Raw genomic sequence first — 17,975 nt, forward strand, 5'->3', positions numbered from 1 at the left:
TAATTTGCTTTGTGCCTTCCAGTATTATGCTCGTGGTAAAAGCCATGCACATTTGGAAGAAGTAGCACTGTCTACCGCAAGCTTTTGAGCATCAGTCCCCGAATACTAAACCCTTCCATTTTCTAGCAAGTTTGGGGTGCATTCAACCGAGGGCCAGATCAGCCTGAAACCGATCCAACTATAAAGTAATCTAATCCTTTTCTAAACTTTTTAGTTTCTGACCCCGCAACATCATGAGGCAAATTCCAAATGCAAAGAAGCAAGGGATAGGGATATTTTCACTAGAGCGGAAAAATAAGTAGTAGCAAGAGAGGAGAAAGTGTTTCACACGGATCCAAGTCAAGTGCGCAAACGACACTAAAACAAGCAGCAGCCCGGGGGCTTGCTGCGAACCCATACGGTGACCACTAGTACCATACTCTCCCTGCAAAGTGCACCGCAAACAGATGGAAACTCTCCCAAGCACGTTATATGACCGCGTGACGTAGCTAGTTTTTTTTTTTTTTGTTGTTGGAAGGGAGCAGAACAAGACAAGAATGACAGAGAGGTTGGCTCGGGAATGAATTCGATGCGTTGTTCGCTTGCATGGTGCCAGCACAGCGCACGAACCCTGGGGTGCCTTGAGCTTCCCGCACGCGGGCAGCATAACAGGGGGAGGCTGAGTCTGCGCCCAAGCTTGCGTTCCATATACACAAGCGAGAAACACGTTGCGTTTAAACACCTCCTTCAACCCCATTCTTACTTTCCCCGCTGTCTCCATCTTGCCTGTGCTCGTCAGCCACACACACACAACTACTGACTGAGTTGCACTCGCTGTGAGTGAGGGGCGGGGCAGGCGCAGGTCAAAGACGGACACTAAAAAGACACCACCCAGAGGGGAGGGAAGAAAGAACTCGCCGGGCTGGGCGGGCAAGAGAGTAGTACCGGGGGGTTTTCCTCCCAATTGGGCTGGTTTTTTTTTTTTTTTTTTTGGAGGGGGGGTGGGGTTCAGTTGGTTTCGGGAAATTTCGAGTAGCGGCTGTTTTTTGGATTACTTTTTTGCCTATGTGCGGTGTTGTGTGACTTGTGTCGGGGTGGTATTATTTGCTATTCAACGAAGCAATTCCGGCTGGGGCTCCAATACCTTTTCTCGTTGTATTCCATTTCCACGCCTTCGTCCTAGGGGCTCCAATAGCTTCTCTCGTTGTAGCAGGCGAGTTATCTTAACGCAGGAGGGCCGCCGGCGGAGGCGGAAACGATCACTGTCTGAATGAGCAACTAGCAGCCGTGGGGACGGTGTAAACAGATGTGGCTTTTACACCGTCCCAGCAGCCATGTTATGTGTAGCTCTGCAGGACCGCTCACGAACAAGTACTGTTACCGTGTGCCTTCAGGTGAATTTGTGTCCGGCAGTTGTGGAATCCGAAGCGCTAATAACTTCTGGGCTTTTTATCTGATCAGGTCATTCGCCCTTGCGCTAAAAAAAAAAAAAAAAATCTGTTCAGAACCAACCAGTTTAGGTGGTCATATCCGCCGTTTCCTATTACTACTATTTAGCATTTATATAGCGCTACAAAGCGTACGCAGCGCTGGACAAACATAGAAGAAAGACAATCCGTGCTCATTTCCTCACCAAGTCAAGTTTTCCTTGCCGTACACCTGCGCTCCTGTAATACAGAGATCTAGTGGTATACCTAGAGAGTGGATTCCCATCCTCCCGCCCGCACTAGTGGCATTCCTAAAGAGTGGATGTCCTCCCTCCCGCACTGTCAAATCTAAGCCCAAGGATGTCGAAAAGTAAACTTGTCTTATTCTGCTTGCATTTGGACTGCTTTTTGTTTTGTTGATTTAAGTTACAGTAATACAGTATTACTGAAGGTTTGAGTCTGCGGAAATGATGAACGTTTGGAGAATGAAATAAGAGCTGCCTGTAATGATCTATCTATCCTTTCAACTGAGTTTTTGTCTATTTCTCCTCCTGTTTTGGTTTGTCAGTGCTAATCCAATAAAATGACTACAGCCTGCAGACAAGAATCCATCTTTGATATCAAAATAAAGCAGAGGGTGGGGAGGGGGTGTTTCCTTAAAAATACTCTTGTATCATCTAAGGTGGAATACCTATTATATTTGTGTAAAAATCTCTTTCAGTCAAACAGTAGTTGAGTAGTATTATACATGGCAACCACTGTAGTAAGAGGATAGTGAAAATTTGAGAAAAGATGCAGGAAGGATTATGTGTGGCGTATACTTACTCTAAACAGTGATTCAAGAGCACAAACATGTATTTACATGACTAATGTTTTAGCTGTGTTAAATAAAAAGTTTACTATTCTTGCTAGGTACCTTTTTAAAGTACTGGAAATAGTCATGCCGTGAATATTGAGGCTGATATTCAGAGTGATTTTAAGTGGGCAAGAGCCTCTCCTGCCCACTTAAATAGCTTCCTTCCTCTTTTTACCTGGGGTTTTCATTGGCACTTAACCGGACAGTGCCACTGAATATCCCCTGAGACCGCTCAAACAAAAAGTGAGCAAGTCAGGGGCAGCACTGGGGAGGAGGCCCAGGTTATGCCACACTTGCATAGCTAAGCAGCCTTATTGGAGTCAGCACCTGCATAGCTAAACAGCCTTAATATTGGGTCTGCAGCTGCATAACTTTGTTCTTTAAAAAAAACAAAAAGCCTAGAGTCCCCACCGCACCCCCAATGGTGAAAATAAGCCACCGGGCTTACCTACATCATTGGTGGTGTAAATTCCTTCCTATACTACATCTGTAATATGGTACTAGACCTGTAATATGGCTCTGCTAGCACTCAGCTTTCCTAGTTTGCTGTCTTCAGCATATTTTTCATTTATTCGTGCAGCTACATGTAAGTTACAGTGCTTTCTTAGGAAATGGAGAGTACATGTTACATGTCAAGGTGACATTTGGAAGGAACTGAGGTTATGCAGTCCATATATGGCAGATATATAATTGGATATAACCTTGGTGATGATGAGAGACTGAGGACCTAGTTGACCCCAAGATGTTCCAACGGAAATATGTGTTCAGAGAGGAAGGATACCAGGTGTCTTATAATATTTATTACTAGTAAAAAAAGATCCGTTTCTTAACACAATGAAACGGGCGCTAGCAATGTAATGAGTTCCTGCCATTAATGTTTCCACGATTGTATTCTGAATATAATTGTTGTTTACATGTGTAAGATTTCTTTATATACAATATTTTTTGTGTAAACTTTGTTACAATGTGGTCAAAGTTTTCCTTGTTCAGGCCCTTCAATCAGTTTAACAATCACATCAGAAGAGCTCCTTACTCGTGAGAATGCAACATACAGTTGCCCATGTGAGAGACTGAGAGTGACAGTGTGTTTTACAGACAGTGTAAGAGAGAGATACACAGAGTGATTGAGTGTGTGTGTGTGATGTATGTGTGTGAGTGACAAAGTGATTAAATGTTTGTCTTCCCTTCCGTTCTGTGCACTTGCTTCCACTGATGTTTGTACCTCCCTGTATATGATTGATTGTTAGAGATTCAATCCACTTCACTTTCCTCCTCCAAGTTCCGTTCTGTCTGATTGGTTCTTCGTTCCTGTGACGTCACGTTTGTTTGCTTGGCAACTATGCAGCATTCCGTTTCCTCGACGTGAGGGCGGGGACAGTGAGAGCCAATGAAACGCTGAACTACAGACTTACGAACCCTACACTGCCACAGTTCCACAGAGTCAGCTTCAGAATGTTGGAGGTGCTTTTTATTATATAGAATTTGCTTACATGGGTATTTGCACGCTGTACTGATAAGCAGTTAGCCAATTGCCACAAAGTGTGCATGTGCACACAAGAGGAGCGGATGATACAATGTAGGAAATTGTCATATATGTATACATATAAAAAATAACAGAATATTACAGGAAGATCCATATATGCCCATAACCTAGTAAATGATGGCAGATAAAGACCTGAATGGTCCATCCAGTCTGCCCAACAAAATAAACTCATTTTACATGGTATGTGATACTTTATATGTATACCCGAGTTAGTTAGTTTAGGAGAAATCACATGATTTGGGAGAAATGAAACAACAGTATATATGTGATGGCTAAGAGAGTTTTTGCTGAGCAGTGTTGTTATTCAGTCTGTGCATCTGGCTACTGGGTGACAACCTGCTCTAGAGCGAACAGTTATTTTGTATTGGCTTAGTGAGATACGAATAAAGATTTTTACTGGTTGCGCCTATATCTAAGTCTGATTGTCTTTCTTATTTCAGCCCCTAGGGCTGAAGTGTTTTCCCCTCCCCAGGGACAAGGGACAGGATTGCACAATGGTCCAACAGGGGTCATTGGGTGCAGAAGTGCAGCCCCCTTGCAGCACATATGTCAAATTGTCATTCCTGTAATTCAGACTTTGTCACGAAATGCCTAGTCAACTGCCTGTGGTTATCCCACAGCCACTTGAGAGGGTCTATCCCCAGCTCAGGTCAGCCTGCACCTGCTGCTCTCCGCCCATCGACTGGGTCACAACCACCTCTGGGTGAGTCTCCCGCTCTCAAATTGTCCCCAGTGATTTCTAGTTTACTGGAGCTACACTCCCAGTGATCTCACAGTTCCCAGAAAACACAGACTCAACACACAAACCACTAGGATTCTTTCAGTCCAGTCAGGCAGAGCAAACAGTTATGTTTGGTTACTGGAGCCACACTCCTAGTGGTCCCATAGTTCCCAGAAAACACTCATAGACCCAACACACAAACCACCAGGATTATCAGTCCAGACAAGCAGAGCAAGCAAACAATTATGTTCATTCTCTTAAAAATATTGAACAGTGGAACAGAAAAAAAATGTGCAATCAGCAAACAATAACAGGTAACTGAAATATGGATCAATTATAACACTAACTGAACATGTGTATACTGTCTAAACAGTTCCTGGGGAGATCATGACATATAGCTGTTCACCAGTTATCAAATATAACAGTTTGTTTTTTTAAACAGGGTTTCATCAAAGAGCTCTCTCTCTTCTCCTGGGCTGAAACCGAAACAACAACCAGCATCTGCTGGGTAATTTCAAATTCCAGGCCAGTCAGAGCCCAGTACAGCCAAGTTTTAAATAAAAACTGGCTACATTTACTACATGCGCTTCCTATTATCTGTGTGCCAACTAAAAGATAGGTCAGCCTCTGTAACAGCTTTAAGCATAAACATGTACTATCTGCTGGCCATGGAGGCCGTATCTTGCTAAAGATGTAAAAAGACTGGAAGCGGTGCAAAGAAAAGCTACATAAATGGTATGGGATTTGCGTTGCAAACCTTACGAGGAGAGACTTGTTGACCTGAACATGTATACCTTGGAGGAAAAGAGAAACGGGTGACATGATACAGACGCTCAAATATTTGAAAGGTGTTAATCCACAAACAAACCTTTTTCAGAGATGGGATGGTGATAGAACTAGAGGACATGAATTGAGGTTGAAGGGGGACAGACTCAGGAGTAATGTTAGGAAGTATTTTTTCACAGAGAGAGTGGTGGATATGTGACATGCCCTCCTGTGGGAGGTGGTGGAGATGAAAGCGGTAATGGAATTCAAACATGTGGCAAAAACATGAAGGAATCCTGTTTAGAAGGAATGGATCCACGTAATTTTAGTGGAGATTAGGTGGCGACGCCGGTAATTGGGAAGCAAAACTGGTGCTGGGCAGACTTCTATAGTTACGCCCTGATCGTGACTGAATAGATCTGGATGGGCTGGAGTGTAAATTGTAAGGGGTTTCCACGTTAGCTTCAGAACTTACCGTGTTTCCCCGAAAATAAGACACTGTCTTATATTAATTTTTGCCCCCCAAAATGCGCTAGGTCTTATTTTCAGGGGCTGTCTTATTTTTCGGGGAAACATCGGGGTTGGATCGGGGCTGGCCTACCCGCCCTCCGTTGCTCCCGGAACTAACCTTAAACGCCTCCTTTCACCTTCACAGCAAGCAGCAGTAGGGCAGGCCACTCCTTCCTTCCGTGTCCCGCCCTCGCCTGACGTAACGTCCGCGAGGGCGGGGCACGGAAGGAAGGAGAGGTCTGCTATGCTGCTGCTTGCTGCGAAGGTGAAAGGAGGCATTTAAGGTTAGTTCTGGGAGCGACGGAGGGTGGGTGGAGGGGGGCCCGGCGACCTCGGGTGGGGGGGGGGCGGCCTTGTCCGGCTCTCGGCAGCCCTGCTTTCAAACAAAAATTTGCTAGGTCTTACTTTCGGGGGAGGCCTTATATTTACCAATTGCAGCAAAACCTCTACTAGGTCTTATTTTGGGGGGATGTCTTACTTTCGGGGAAACGGTAGTACAAGAACAGTTCTGTTATTATGACCCTGTAGCTTTTATTTTCAAGTCACTACAGTGGTCCCTCATCCATTCTCCTATACAATTAATGCTTTCTATATTCACCTATACAATTATTGCTTTCTATATTCACCTACAAATGCTTGCGCTAGAGCGCCACGGCCACATTACCTTTCTTATCCCTCTTACATCCCTGTTCATGAACTCTGTTCATCAGGCAAATCAGTCTTATCTGTCTTTTTCTTCATTGTTAACCCCCAATGCTGCACTTGCCACTTTACTGTATCATATGCATGGAACAGATCTCCTGAGGTGCTGCGTGGTTTTGCCTCTTTGACGTTTTTGAATCCAGCATAAAACTCCACCTTTTCGAGGCTGCCTTTAAATCATATACTCTGGTTCTCCTGGTCATAACTTTGTTGGTTTTAACCTTTTTCTTTAAAACTAGAATCCTAAAACCTCTTGTTTGTCCTGCATGTGTCTTGACTGGACTGTAAGCAGCAGGGGGTAGGAACCTTTCTGATGTGTTGCTGTAAAGTGCTGTGTCTAGTACAGCACTGTAGCAATGCATAGTAGTGACGGTCATAGCTTTTAATAACAAAGGCCAATACTGAAGCAATTTCATTGGCTACTAGTGGAACTATGCATTTTTAAATAAGGCAATCAGCAAACAATAACAGGTAACTGAAATATGGATCAATTATAACTAACTGAACATGTGTATACTGTCTAAACAGTTCCTGGGGAGATCATGACATATAGCTGTTCACCAGTTATCAAATATAACAGTTTTTTTTTTTTAACAGGGTGTCTATGTGGGAATTCTGTGGTATTTGTCTCAGGTATTGATTCTGTACCATCCTCGCTGGTGCCTGAGATCTGTGTGGTTGTCTATTGGTACACTGGCACAGATATGATATGCTGAAACCAGGGCCTGCAGCCATTTTGGTGGTAGGTCCTGTGCTGTGAAACAAATTGCCTGGACCTTTAAGGTCGAATGGTGGAATGCAACAGAACAAAACACATTTATTTATGCAGGCATTCTTGACAGGATGATGATACACAGTGGTGTTTATGTATTGCTTTTGATGAAAATTTTGTGTAGTTTTATGTAATATTTTGTACCTTTAACTTTATTATGTATGTTTCTGGGAACCCATCTAGGTCTTAGGTAGGCTATCCAGCTTATTTTCGAAAGAGACGGACGCCCATCTTCCGACACAAATCGGGAGATGGACGTCTGTCTCAAAAACAGGTATAATCGAAAGCTGAATTTGGACGGCCCCAACTGCTTTCCGTCACGGGGACGGGTGAAATTCTTGGGGGCGTGGCCGAACAGTAGCAAAGGCGGGACAGGGGCGTTCTGGGGCGTGGTTAACAGATGGACCTCCGCGCCTGATAATGGAAAGGAGCAAGACGTTCCTGGCAAGCATTTAGTCCACACAAAGTTGGTCCTGTTTTTTTCACGACCAAGCTTCCAAAAAGTGCCCAAACTGACCAGATGACCACTGGAGGGAATCGGGGATGATCTTCCCTGTCTCCCCCAGTGGTCACTAACCCCCTCCCACCCTAAAAAACAAACTTTAAATATTTTTTCCAGCCTCTATGTCAGCCTCAAATACCATACCTAGCTCCATGACAGCAGTATGCAGGTCCCCCAAGCAATTTTAGTTTAGTTGGTGCTGTGCGGGACCCATGCAGAGTGTCCCGTTCCCCGGTCCTACCTGCGCTCCTGTTGTGGGGGGCGATGGGCGGCGGCTCTCGCGGCGCCCGGGGCTGCGGGGATGGACCTCCGGAGAGGCCGGCGCTGCCGGGGGTTGGGCCGAGACCGGCGATCCGCTGGAGCGAGCGCCGGCCTCGGAAAGCGGAGCGTTGCGCCGGCCAAGATGGCGGCGCCGGCGTCGACGCTTCCCGGGGCGGACCAGCGCGGAGGCTCCACCCACCTCACGCCGGATTGGCGCGGCGGGCCTAAAACTCCGCCTGGAGGGCGGGCCGGCCAATCCTGAGGCTCCATCGCCTCCTGGGGCCGGGTTGGTTGGTTCCTCTCCCGGGGAGGGGGCAGGACGGCGCGACATTTAAACCGGAGGACAGGGGAACTCAACTGCTTCCGTTTTCGTGTATGCTGAAGCCGGCACAGTGGTTCTCTCGGAGTGCTAGCCATCATTCAAAGACTGTGCTACTTGCTAGCCGCCCTTGCTAGCCATCATTCAGAGACTGTGCTCCTTGCTAGCCGCCCTTGCTAGCCATCATTCAGAGACTGTGCTATTTGCTAGCCGCCCTTGCTAGCCATCATTCAGAGACTGTGCTACTTGCTAGCCGCCCTTGCTAGCCATCATTCAGAGACTGTGCTATTTGCTAGCCGCCCTTGCTAGCCATCATTCAGAGACTGTGCTACTTGCTAGCCACCCTTGCTAGCCATCATTCAGAGACTGTGCTATTTGCTAGCCGCCCTTGCTAGCCATCATTCAGAGACTGTGCTACTTGCTAGCTGCCCTTGCTAGCCATCATTCAGAGACTGTGCTATTTGCTAGCCGCCCTTGCTAGCCATCATTCAGAGACTGTGCTACTTGCTAGCCGCCCTTGCTAGCCATCATTCAGAGACTGTGCTACTTGCTAGCCGCCCTTGCTAGCCATCATTCAGAGACTGTGCTATTTGCTGGCCGCCCTTGCTAGCCATCATTCAGAGACTGTGCTATTTGCTGGCCGCCCTTGCTAGCCATCATTCAAAGACTGTGCTATTTGCTGGCCGCCCTTGCTAGCCATCATTCAAAGACTGTGCTACTTGCTGGCCGCCCTTGCTAGCCATCATTCAGAGACGGTGCTACTTATCCTTTCGGAGTGCTAGCCGCCCTTGCTAGCTACCCTTTAGAGACTGCGTTACTGACTACCAGCCAGGTCAGCCATCACCCCACGGTTCCAGCAGTCCTGCTGGCCGCCTGCAGCTGGGGGCTCAACCCTTGGTGAACGGCGGCCGCCGCGGGTGAAGATTCGGGGTGCTCGGCTGTCCTCTGAGGCCTCGCGGGGCCTTAGGGAACCTAAGGGCTCACCACTAGAAACAGGACACAGAGAGCAAAAATCGGAAGAAAAAAAACATGCAAGTGCAGTCAGGGACATCCAAATTAAAACAATAGTAATAGGGGGATTCCAACCAGCCACCTTCTGATTACAAGACTGGTGCTCTAACCAGTGGCGTACCAAGGGGGGGGCGGTGGGGGCGGTCTGCCCCGGGTGCCAGTGGGTGGGGGGTGCTCCGCTCCCGCTGCCTCCCGTGGCCATTCCCGCGGCGCCGCACATTAAAAAAACCGGCGAAGCAGCGCCGCAGGCAGCGCCTTGCGCCCTGCTTGTAAAAAAAAAAAAATCAAATCTCCTTCCTTCTCCTCCTCGTCTTGACGTCGACTTGGGCCTTCCAATCAATTTGATTGGAAGGCCCGAGTCGACGTCAAGACGAGGAGAAGGAAGGAGATTTGATTTTTTTTTTACAAGCAGGGCACGAGGCGCTGCCTGCGACGCTGCTTCGCCGGTTTTAACGGGACTGAGGTTGGGAAGGAGAGGGGCGAAAGGGACTCGGGTGGGGGTGTTCAGAGGGGAGAAGGGGACTGGGGTGGGGGTCTCAGGGGAGGGGAGAAGGGGACTGAGGTGGGGATCTCAGAGGGGAGAAGGGAAGGGGACTGGGGTGGGGGTGTTCAGAGGGGAGAAGGGGACTGGGGTGGGGGTCTCAGACGGGGGAAGGGGAGGGGAGAAGGGGACTGTGGTGGGGGTCTCAGACAGGAGAAGGGGAGGGGAGAAGGGGACTGGGGTGGGGTGTTCAGAGGGGAGAAGGGGGCTGGAACTGGGGGCTGAAAAAAGGCAGAGAGAGAGAGGGGACAGATCCTAGATGGAAGGGAGAGCGAGAGGGAGGGCAGACCCTGGATGGATGGGAGAGGGAGGGCAAATGGTGGATTGAAGGGGCAGAGAGAAAGGGCAGGCAGTGGATGGAAGGGACGGCAGAGAGGGCAGACACTGGATGGCAGAGAGAGAGAGAGAGAGAGTGAAGACAGATGCTGGATGGAAGGAAGACGGTGAAAAGAAGATGAGGAAAGCAGAAACCAGAGACAACAAACTGTAAATAAAATATATTTTTTTATTTTTTTTTTGCTTTAAGGATAAAGTATTGTAGATGTGTTAAATGTTTATAATAGAACATGTAAATAAGGTAATCTTTTTATTGGACTAATTTTAATACATTTTGACTAACTTTCGGAGAGCAAAACCCCCTTCCTCAGGTCAGGATAGGATACTGTAACAGCACTATACTGTACTGACCCGAGGACGGAGGTTTTGGCCTCTGAAAGCTAAATGTATTAGTGCAATAAAATGGTATTATTTTACTTTCTATATTTGTTTTATTTCTATTTGTTAATTTGTAAAGTGGTGATTGGTACTTGTTAGTTTTTTTCAAATTTACATCTGCTGTCTTTATATTTTGCACAGTACTAGGGGACAGTTTCTGTTTCTGTGGTGTTGCATTGTATGCAGAGTCTGGCATTGGGGGTTCAGTTTAATTTTTGTCTAAATAGAAAGTTTATGATTACTTATTCTATAGTGGATTAGGGTGTATCTGTGTTTGTGAAAAAGACATGGCTTTCAGTTGGCATTGACTGTGCAGGATCTACGATCTGTACTATTCTGTCTGGTTTCGTTTTACAATAGGTGAATTGATGTTCTAGTACTCACTGTAGTGTTTAAGATGCTTTCCTTTTCCTTGTGTGACTCGTAGAAATGACTGCTTATGGTATGGTAGAATTGCTCTATAGGTCCTGAGTGTTTTGTATTCTCGGCATGCCTAGTACTGGATTTGGGGGGGGGGGGGGTGTTAAAAAATGACCGGCCCCGTGTGTCAACTACCCTAGGTACGCCACTGGCTCTAACCACTGCACCACTTATTCAGTTGCTTAGACATTCCTTCCCTTTCCATTAAGTCCCTCCAAGTGTCTGTCAGCCAATCACAGCTCATTTACCTGACATCGGTGTCAGCTAAATGAGTTGTGATTGGCTGACAGAAACTTGGAGGGACTTAATGGAAAGGGAAGGAGGTCTAGGCAGTTGAGTAAGTGGTGCAGTGGTTAGAGCACAGGTCTTGTAATCAGAAGGTGGCTGGTTCAAATCCCATTATTGCTATTGTTTAATTTGGACGTCCCTGACTGCACTTGCATGTTTTTTTTTTCTTCCGATTTTTGCTCTCTGCATGGGTCCTGCGCAGCAACAACTAAATTAAAATTGCTCTGGGGACCTGCATACTGCTGTCATGGAGCTAGGTATGATATTTGAGGCTGGCATAGAGGCATCTCAGGGGGACCAGTGCACTACGAATGTTGGCCCCTCCCATGACCAAATGGCTTGGATTAGGTCCGTTTTTGAGATGGCCGGCAGCGGTTTCGATTATCGCTGAAAACCGCGGACGGCCATCTCTAGATCCAGCGATCTCACCATTTGTGTCGTCTATCTCTAGAGTCGACACAAATGATGGGATTTCAGCGGGCCAAACCGTATAATCGAAACCGAAGATGGACGGCCATCTCGTTTCGATTTTACGGTTCGCTCTGCCTCTTTGCGGAGCCGTCTCCGGAGATGGACGTTTTTACACATTGGCGTTCACGTTCGATTATGCCCCTCTATATGTTTTTAAAATAAATAAAGAAAAGCTCTGTGAAATTCAGAATCAAATAAAAAATTATACACAGAAAAAAATCTCCACAGGGTACAGCTAATATGCCTTTAACAGACCTAAAATATGCTTGTGCAGCATGACCCCCTCCAACCCCCCCCCCCCCCCCCCGCAGATGATATTTCAATATTTAGGTATCTAATGACTTATGTGGAAGTATGACCTTTAGGAAAATTAATTTTAATTAGATTATTTTTGTAACATTTCTCAGTTGTCTGAAATCTTACGTGAAAATATGTGCAAGAAATATCAAATGTTTTAAAATATAGGGCCCTGTTTACTAAGGTGCACTAGTGTTTTTAGTGCGCACTAAAAATGAGCACACGCTAAAGCTACAGACACCCATAGTTGCGCGTCTCTAGCGTTAGCGAATTGTAATCTTTTACGCACACTAAAAATGATAGCGTGCCTACAGCATGGCTTAGTAAACAGGGCCCCTACTCTCATAGCACATATTAAAAACATACACAAGACACTGCGTTATGGAAATGCTTGATAATGGATGAAAGAAGAAGTCGACACGTCCTGTTGAAGGGTACAATATCTCTTTATTGCAAAATCAACCACATTGTAATGTGCATAGTTTTGGAAAAAGTGCGCTACCTTATTAGCATATGCTAATGCCGTTAACTTGTGTCATTAGTAAATAAGTCCCAGTTCATAAAATGGGGACCTGTGGTAAATAATATGTGTTAACATACAGTTGTAGCGGCGCCTTTTAGGTTTAATTTGATTAATTGCTTTTTAATATCAACACAAGGACGTGCACAAAAGCCAAAAACACAGTTCAAAATGAAAACAACACAAGACTAAAAGATAACATCTAGGGCATGATGATTAACTCTTAGGGCCCTGTTTACTAAGACATGCTAGAGGCACCAGGGGCGTAGCCAGACTTCATGCAGGACGTCAGACTCAGAAACAGAACGAAGCCTCGCGCCGGAAGAAGAGGACCTCGGCTGGCGGGGGTTGGGGTCCCCCGCCAGCAAAGGTTGGTGGCGGGGGGGAGGGGGTCAAGAGGGTCGTCGGCAGGGGGGTCCAGGGCCAAATCTATGGGGGCCCAGGCCACCGTGGCCCCACGTAGCTACGCCACTTAGATGCACATTAGCGTTTTTAGCGCGTGCTGAACATTAGTGCATGCTAACCATGTAGATGCCCAAAATATTCCTATGAGTATCTACATGGTTAGTTAGCATGTACTAATTCTTAGCACGCGCTAAAAACACTAGTGCACCTTAGTAAACACGGCCCTTAATCTTATACCCTGCAATTTAAAACACAAGTCAACAGTAAATGCCTTTAATAATTTCTTTGTAGGTTATTTTGGTGTATAATTGTTAAAAAATTGAAAATGATGTGAGAAAACATAATAGCGCATAGTGAATATGAAAAAGTACCGAGTCACAGTCAGACTGGGTCAGGGAGGATTGTGACTAGAAGAGACAACAAAAGAAGAGAAGAGAGAAAGAAGAACTACTACTATTTGACAGGGAAATACCAGTAATTTCATGCAACAGGCAGAGACAAGAATTATGGGTTTCTATCGGTGTTAAATCTAACTTCTACCCCGATCTTTTATCTGTCTAGAAGTGTATCAATACTGTTCACGCTATCCAAAAATACTAGGACTAGAGGGCATGAGTTGAAGCTACAGTGTGGTAAATTTAAAACGAATCGGAGAAAATTTTTCTTCACCCAACGTGTAATTAGACTCTGGAATTCGTTGCCGGAGAACGTGGTACGGGCGGTTAGCTTGACGGAGTTTAAAAAGGGGTTAGATAGATTCCTAAAGGACAAGTCCATAGACCGCTATTAAATGGACTTGGAAAAATTCCGCATTTTTAGGTATAACTTGCCTGGAATGTTTTTACGTTTGGGGAGCGTGCCAGGTGCCCTTGACCTGGATTGGCCACTGTCGGTGACAGGATGCTGGGCTAGATGGACCTTTGGTCTTTCCCAGTATGGCACTACTTATGTACTTATGTACTTATGATTTATACCCACCCACAGATTAAGGGATAGAAGTTTCCCCAAAGCTACAACCATGAACTTGAGGGATGAAGCATTTTCAAAAGTGTCTGGATGGAGAAATCTTAATGTCTTTGAAGGGCATTTTCCAATGTTAGTGTTTGATTATGTAAGAGTTCCTTGAAATCTCCATAAAGCTCAAATTCAAGATTAGTTATGTCTCATTATGCCCTCTCATGTATGAGTAAGTGCTACAATTACCATCTTTCAGCTGAGGTTCACTGAGTAGATGTGCCCTGTAGGGCCAGATTCAGTAAATGGTGCCTAAAGTTAGGAGCTGTTAAGATCTGCACTAAGCGCCAATTCTAGAAAGGTTGCTTAGCGCTAAGTGACTTTAATAGCACAGCACTTAGCATACATTCCCATGCCCAACTTTGGACACAAGGACTTACGGCTCCTGAAACCTGATGTAAATCCTTGCACCAAATTTCTGGAAACACCCTGATCCTTCCATGCCCCTCCCATGGCCACAAACCCCTTTGAATTACACGCTATGAAATTTAGGCATGCATGATATAGAATAGGGCATAGGACAGATGTATGTGTAACTCCCAATTACTGCCAATTAAGTGCCAGTCAACTCCAATTAAATCAAATAATTGTTAGCACCTATTTGACTAATTAGTTTATGCACGCATCTGGGATCTGCTCCCAAATTTGGGCACCTTATATAGAATCTGGAGGATAATGTCACTGAGATCAGAAATCCCACTCACAATCTGTGATTTCACTAGTGAGCAGGGATACTGGATCACCATCACAGATCTTAATTATAGAGTGCAAGAAAATCAGGGAATAAGTACAACAAAGTTCTCAATTTTTTCTTAATGCCTTCTTATTACTGTGATCTGTTCACATTGCAATTCATAGTACTGGTTGCCTGATACATGACTGGATTCTGTAAGCTGGAAGAAGGGTGCAGTTCGTAGTCAGTGAATGTGGTAAAGACGGTTAGCTTAGTGGGTTTTAAAAAAGGTTTGGGCGGTTTCCTAAATGAAAAGTCCATAGACCATTATTAAATTGACTTGGGGAAAATCCACTGCTTTTTTCTGGGATAAGCAGCATGAAATGTTTTTCCGGGATCTTGCCAGGTATTTGTGACTTGGATTGGCCACTGTTGGAAACAGGATGCTGGGCTTGATGGACCCTTGGTCTGTCCCAGTGTGGAAATACTTATGTACTAGGTTTATCTGGAATGTGTGATATGTGCATTCTGCAGAGTTTCTAAACCTGCTTCTTTTCATATTAGCCAAAATATTATCATTTTCCCCTCTCAGTTCTTTGATACGAATTCCCTTATTCTAATACAGTTGAATGGATGAGCAGTATGTTTCTAGGATTCTTTGTTGTATCATGACTCTCTTTTGCACCAGATCAGATGTTGGTATATATGTTTATATCCATGGTTGCTCTTGTCTCTAGTACAGGAACAGTTTGACTCCTGTTGGAGTAGCCTAATGGTTAATGCAGCAGGGTTTGATCTTGTCAAAGTTGGTTCGATTCCCACTGCAGCTTCTTGTGACCTTGGGCAAGTCACCTAACCTTCCATTGCCCCAGGTACAAAACAACAACCCAACTTAGATTGTGAGCCCACCAGGGACAGAGAAAGTACCTGCATAGAATATGTACAGCACTGTGTACGTCTAGTACTGCTATAGAAATGATCAGTAGTAGTAGTACTGTTCTGCACCAATTGGATGCCGGAAGGAGGAGTAGGGGATGACCAAATGACTTCTGGCAGGCAGACAGATGAAATACAAATCTTTATGTGCCTGCTGGAAGTCATTTGGTCATCCCCTACTCCTCCTGCATTTTGGATTTACCATAGGGGTTCCTTTCCTGCTTTCTGTTGTTGTGGTGCACCAATTGGAGTCATTCCCGCTATTGCTATGAGTCTCCCAAGAATTTGTTTTAGATTCACTAAGCTCAGTGTAAAAGCTGTAATGGCTCAAACCACTCCTCCATACTACCTCCAAGCCAGACCTGAGTTTCAAACCTACCTCCTTCAGACATTCTAGGATTACCCAGCTTGTTAAACCGGGGACATAAATGTCAGAATGGCTGGAGTTGTGAGCTGAAGAGCCTCGTATTGCTTTCCCCTGTACAGTTATAGTTAGTTGGGAGGCAAGACTGAAACTACTACAAGATTATGGTCTTAAAAATATTCTCTGGATGTGAGTTACAAACTCATTTATATACTTTTAAAAAGACTTCCTTGTAAAAGATGTATAGAGATTCACAGTAATGCTGTTTACCTGTATTAAGAAACAAGGTGAAGATGCTCTTGTGGGGTGTGCTACAGTTTTACAAAGGTACAGGACAGTGCTTGCTGTTTAGCATTTGACTACATAAATTACCCACAGGGCTGACCCAAGGGTATCACATGCCTTAGGTGAACCATCAGCCCTCCCCCCACCCACCCAGGGGCAGTTCAAGGCTCTACCCCCTCATAGTCTAGTATCTCCCTTCTACTCCTTATCTCCAGGTAGCCAGCATCTGCCTTTCCCCTCCCTAACCCCCAGGTGTCCAGCATCTCACCTCATCTCCCATTCCCTACCCCACCTCCCCGGTTCTAGCAGTATTCTCCTGCTGGGTCTCCTGCCCTCCCTTCCTCATCTAAGCCCAAAACTGTAAATGCTACTTAATGTGGTAGTAGGCCTTTCAGTACAGGCTGTGCTCAAAAGCTGCTGGTCCTGTTCCCTCTGATGCAGACTTCTTGTCAAAGGGGATATGATGGGGCAGCTGGGCCGGCCATTATGACCAACATGAAGTTACAAAGAGGGGCAGTGTGATGGTGACTTCCCTAGACTTCAAAAGATAATCCTTGACTTTCTGTTTGAAAACTAGACTGGACAGCTGTTTGTAACTCACCTTGAGCTACTACTGAAAAGGTGTGAGCAAAATCCAAGTAAATAAAAATAAATTTTGGGGGGAAAGCAGCTAAGAAGGGTGGAATGGAAAGAGGAGATTGCTGTAGAAAGAAACATAATTTCTGTGGCTTTGGACAGGAATAAAATGTGGAATCATACTGGGCTATGCAGTAGTGTAAACACAAAAAGCAGTTTGCAAGATCCTGTCCTTATGCCTGAACAGCTATGGCACAACAAAGTGATACATATAACATACCCGCTAATTTCCTTCCACCATAGCTTGTAAGAAATGTTTGCTTTCAACCACTGTGCATATAAGTGCTAATTAGAATACATTTTCTTTTCATAAACTGGATGAATAAAGATGGGGGGGGGGGGGGGAGAACGAAGGGTTGATGGCATGGCAGGAGTTGAGAAGATGGTTTCTCCACAGCTTCATCTGTGTTCTTAAAAAACCAAGACAGTTCGGATGCTGTAAATAAAAAAAAGAAAACGGGCTATTTCAATGTTGACTTTACTATTAATTTTTTTTCCAGTAGTGCCAAACTCCAGTAGCCCTACTTATCTTAGAGAAAATGCGCCCTTTTACTGGAGCAACATAAGAACAAGCAAAAGATGATATGGTAAATGAGGTTTTACGACTACACAAGCCCCATCTTCAGATGTACTTTGAAATGGGGGCATAGCTACCATTGAGCAAGCCTTGCGAAAAGCCACCTGCTGTTGAACTGCTGCTCTCAATCCCTGCTGTTCGGCATCCGTCTCTCCCTCCCCCCCACCCCCCCACCCCGGCAGGTCCAACTTCTCTTTCTGTCCCTCCCCTGTGGCCCTTCAAACTCATGCTGGCAGTGGCAGCGATGAAAGCCAGGTAGGCTCAACTTGCCCTGCCAGGGCCTTTCCTCTGCCGCTTCCCACCTCCTCTGATGTAACTTCCTGTGGGCAGGATGTAGTAGAGGAAAGGCTCTGGTGGCGCTGGCTGGAACCTATCTGCTTTCATTGCTGCTGGAATGAGTTTGGAGAACTGTATGTGTAAGGGGGTGGAGAGATGCCGACTTGCAGGGAAGGAAATGGAGAGATGT

At 45.6% G+C, this 17,975-nt stretch overlaps 1 protein-coding gene across 2 annotated transcripts in view; it reads right to left on the bottom strand.

Annotated features, from left to right (window-relative positions):
- LOC115459494 (alcohol dehydrogenase class-3) overlaps positions 1–842 on the bottom strand; it is a 41,829-nt gene extending 40,987 nt beyond the window's left edge. Inside the window, exon 1 of one of the 2 annotated variants that reach the window (XM_030189298.1) lies at positions 743–842. In XM_030189298.1, coding sequence (XP_030045158.1) covers positions 743–760 — 18 coding nt within the window. In that variant the 5' untranslated portion in view covers positions 761–842. Of the gene's footprint in view, positions 1–721 lie in introns of both variants that reach the window. The other variant, XM_030189297.1, reaches the window with a different exon arrangement.
- Positions 843–17,975: the final 17,133 nt, after the last annotated feature.

The sequence above is a fragment of the Microcaecilia unicolor genome, unplaced genomic scaffold, assembly GCF_901765095.1.
Source record: "Microcaecilia unicolor unplaced genomic scaffold, aMicUni1.1, whole genome shotgun sequence".
Classification (NCBI taxonomy): Eukaryota; Metazoa; Chordata; class Amphibia; order Gymnophiona; family Siphonopidae; genus Microcaecilia; species Microcaecilia unicolor.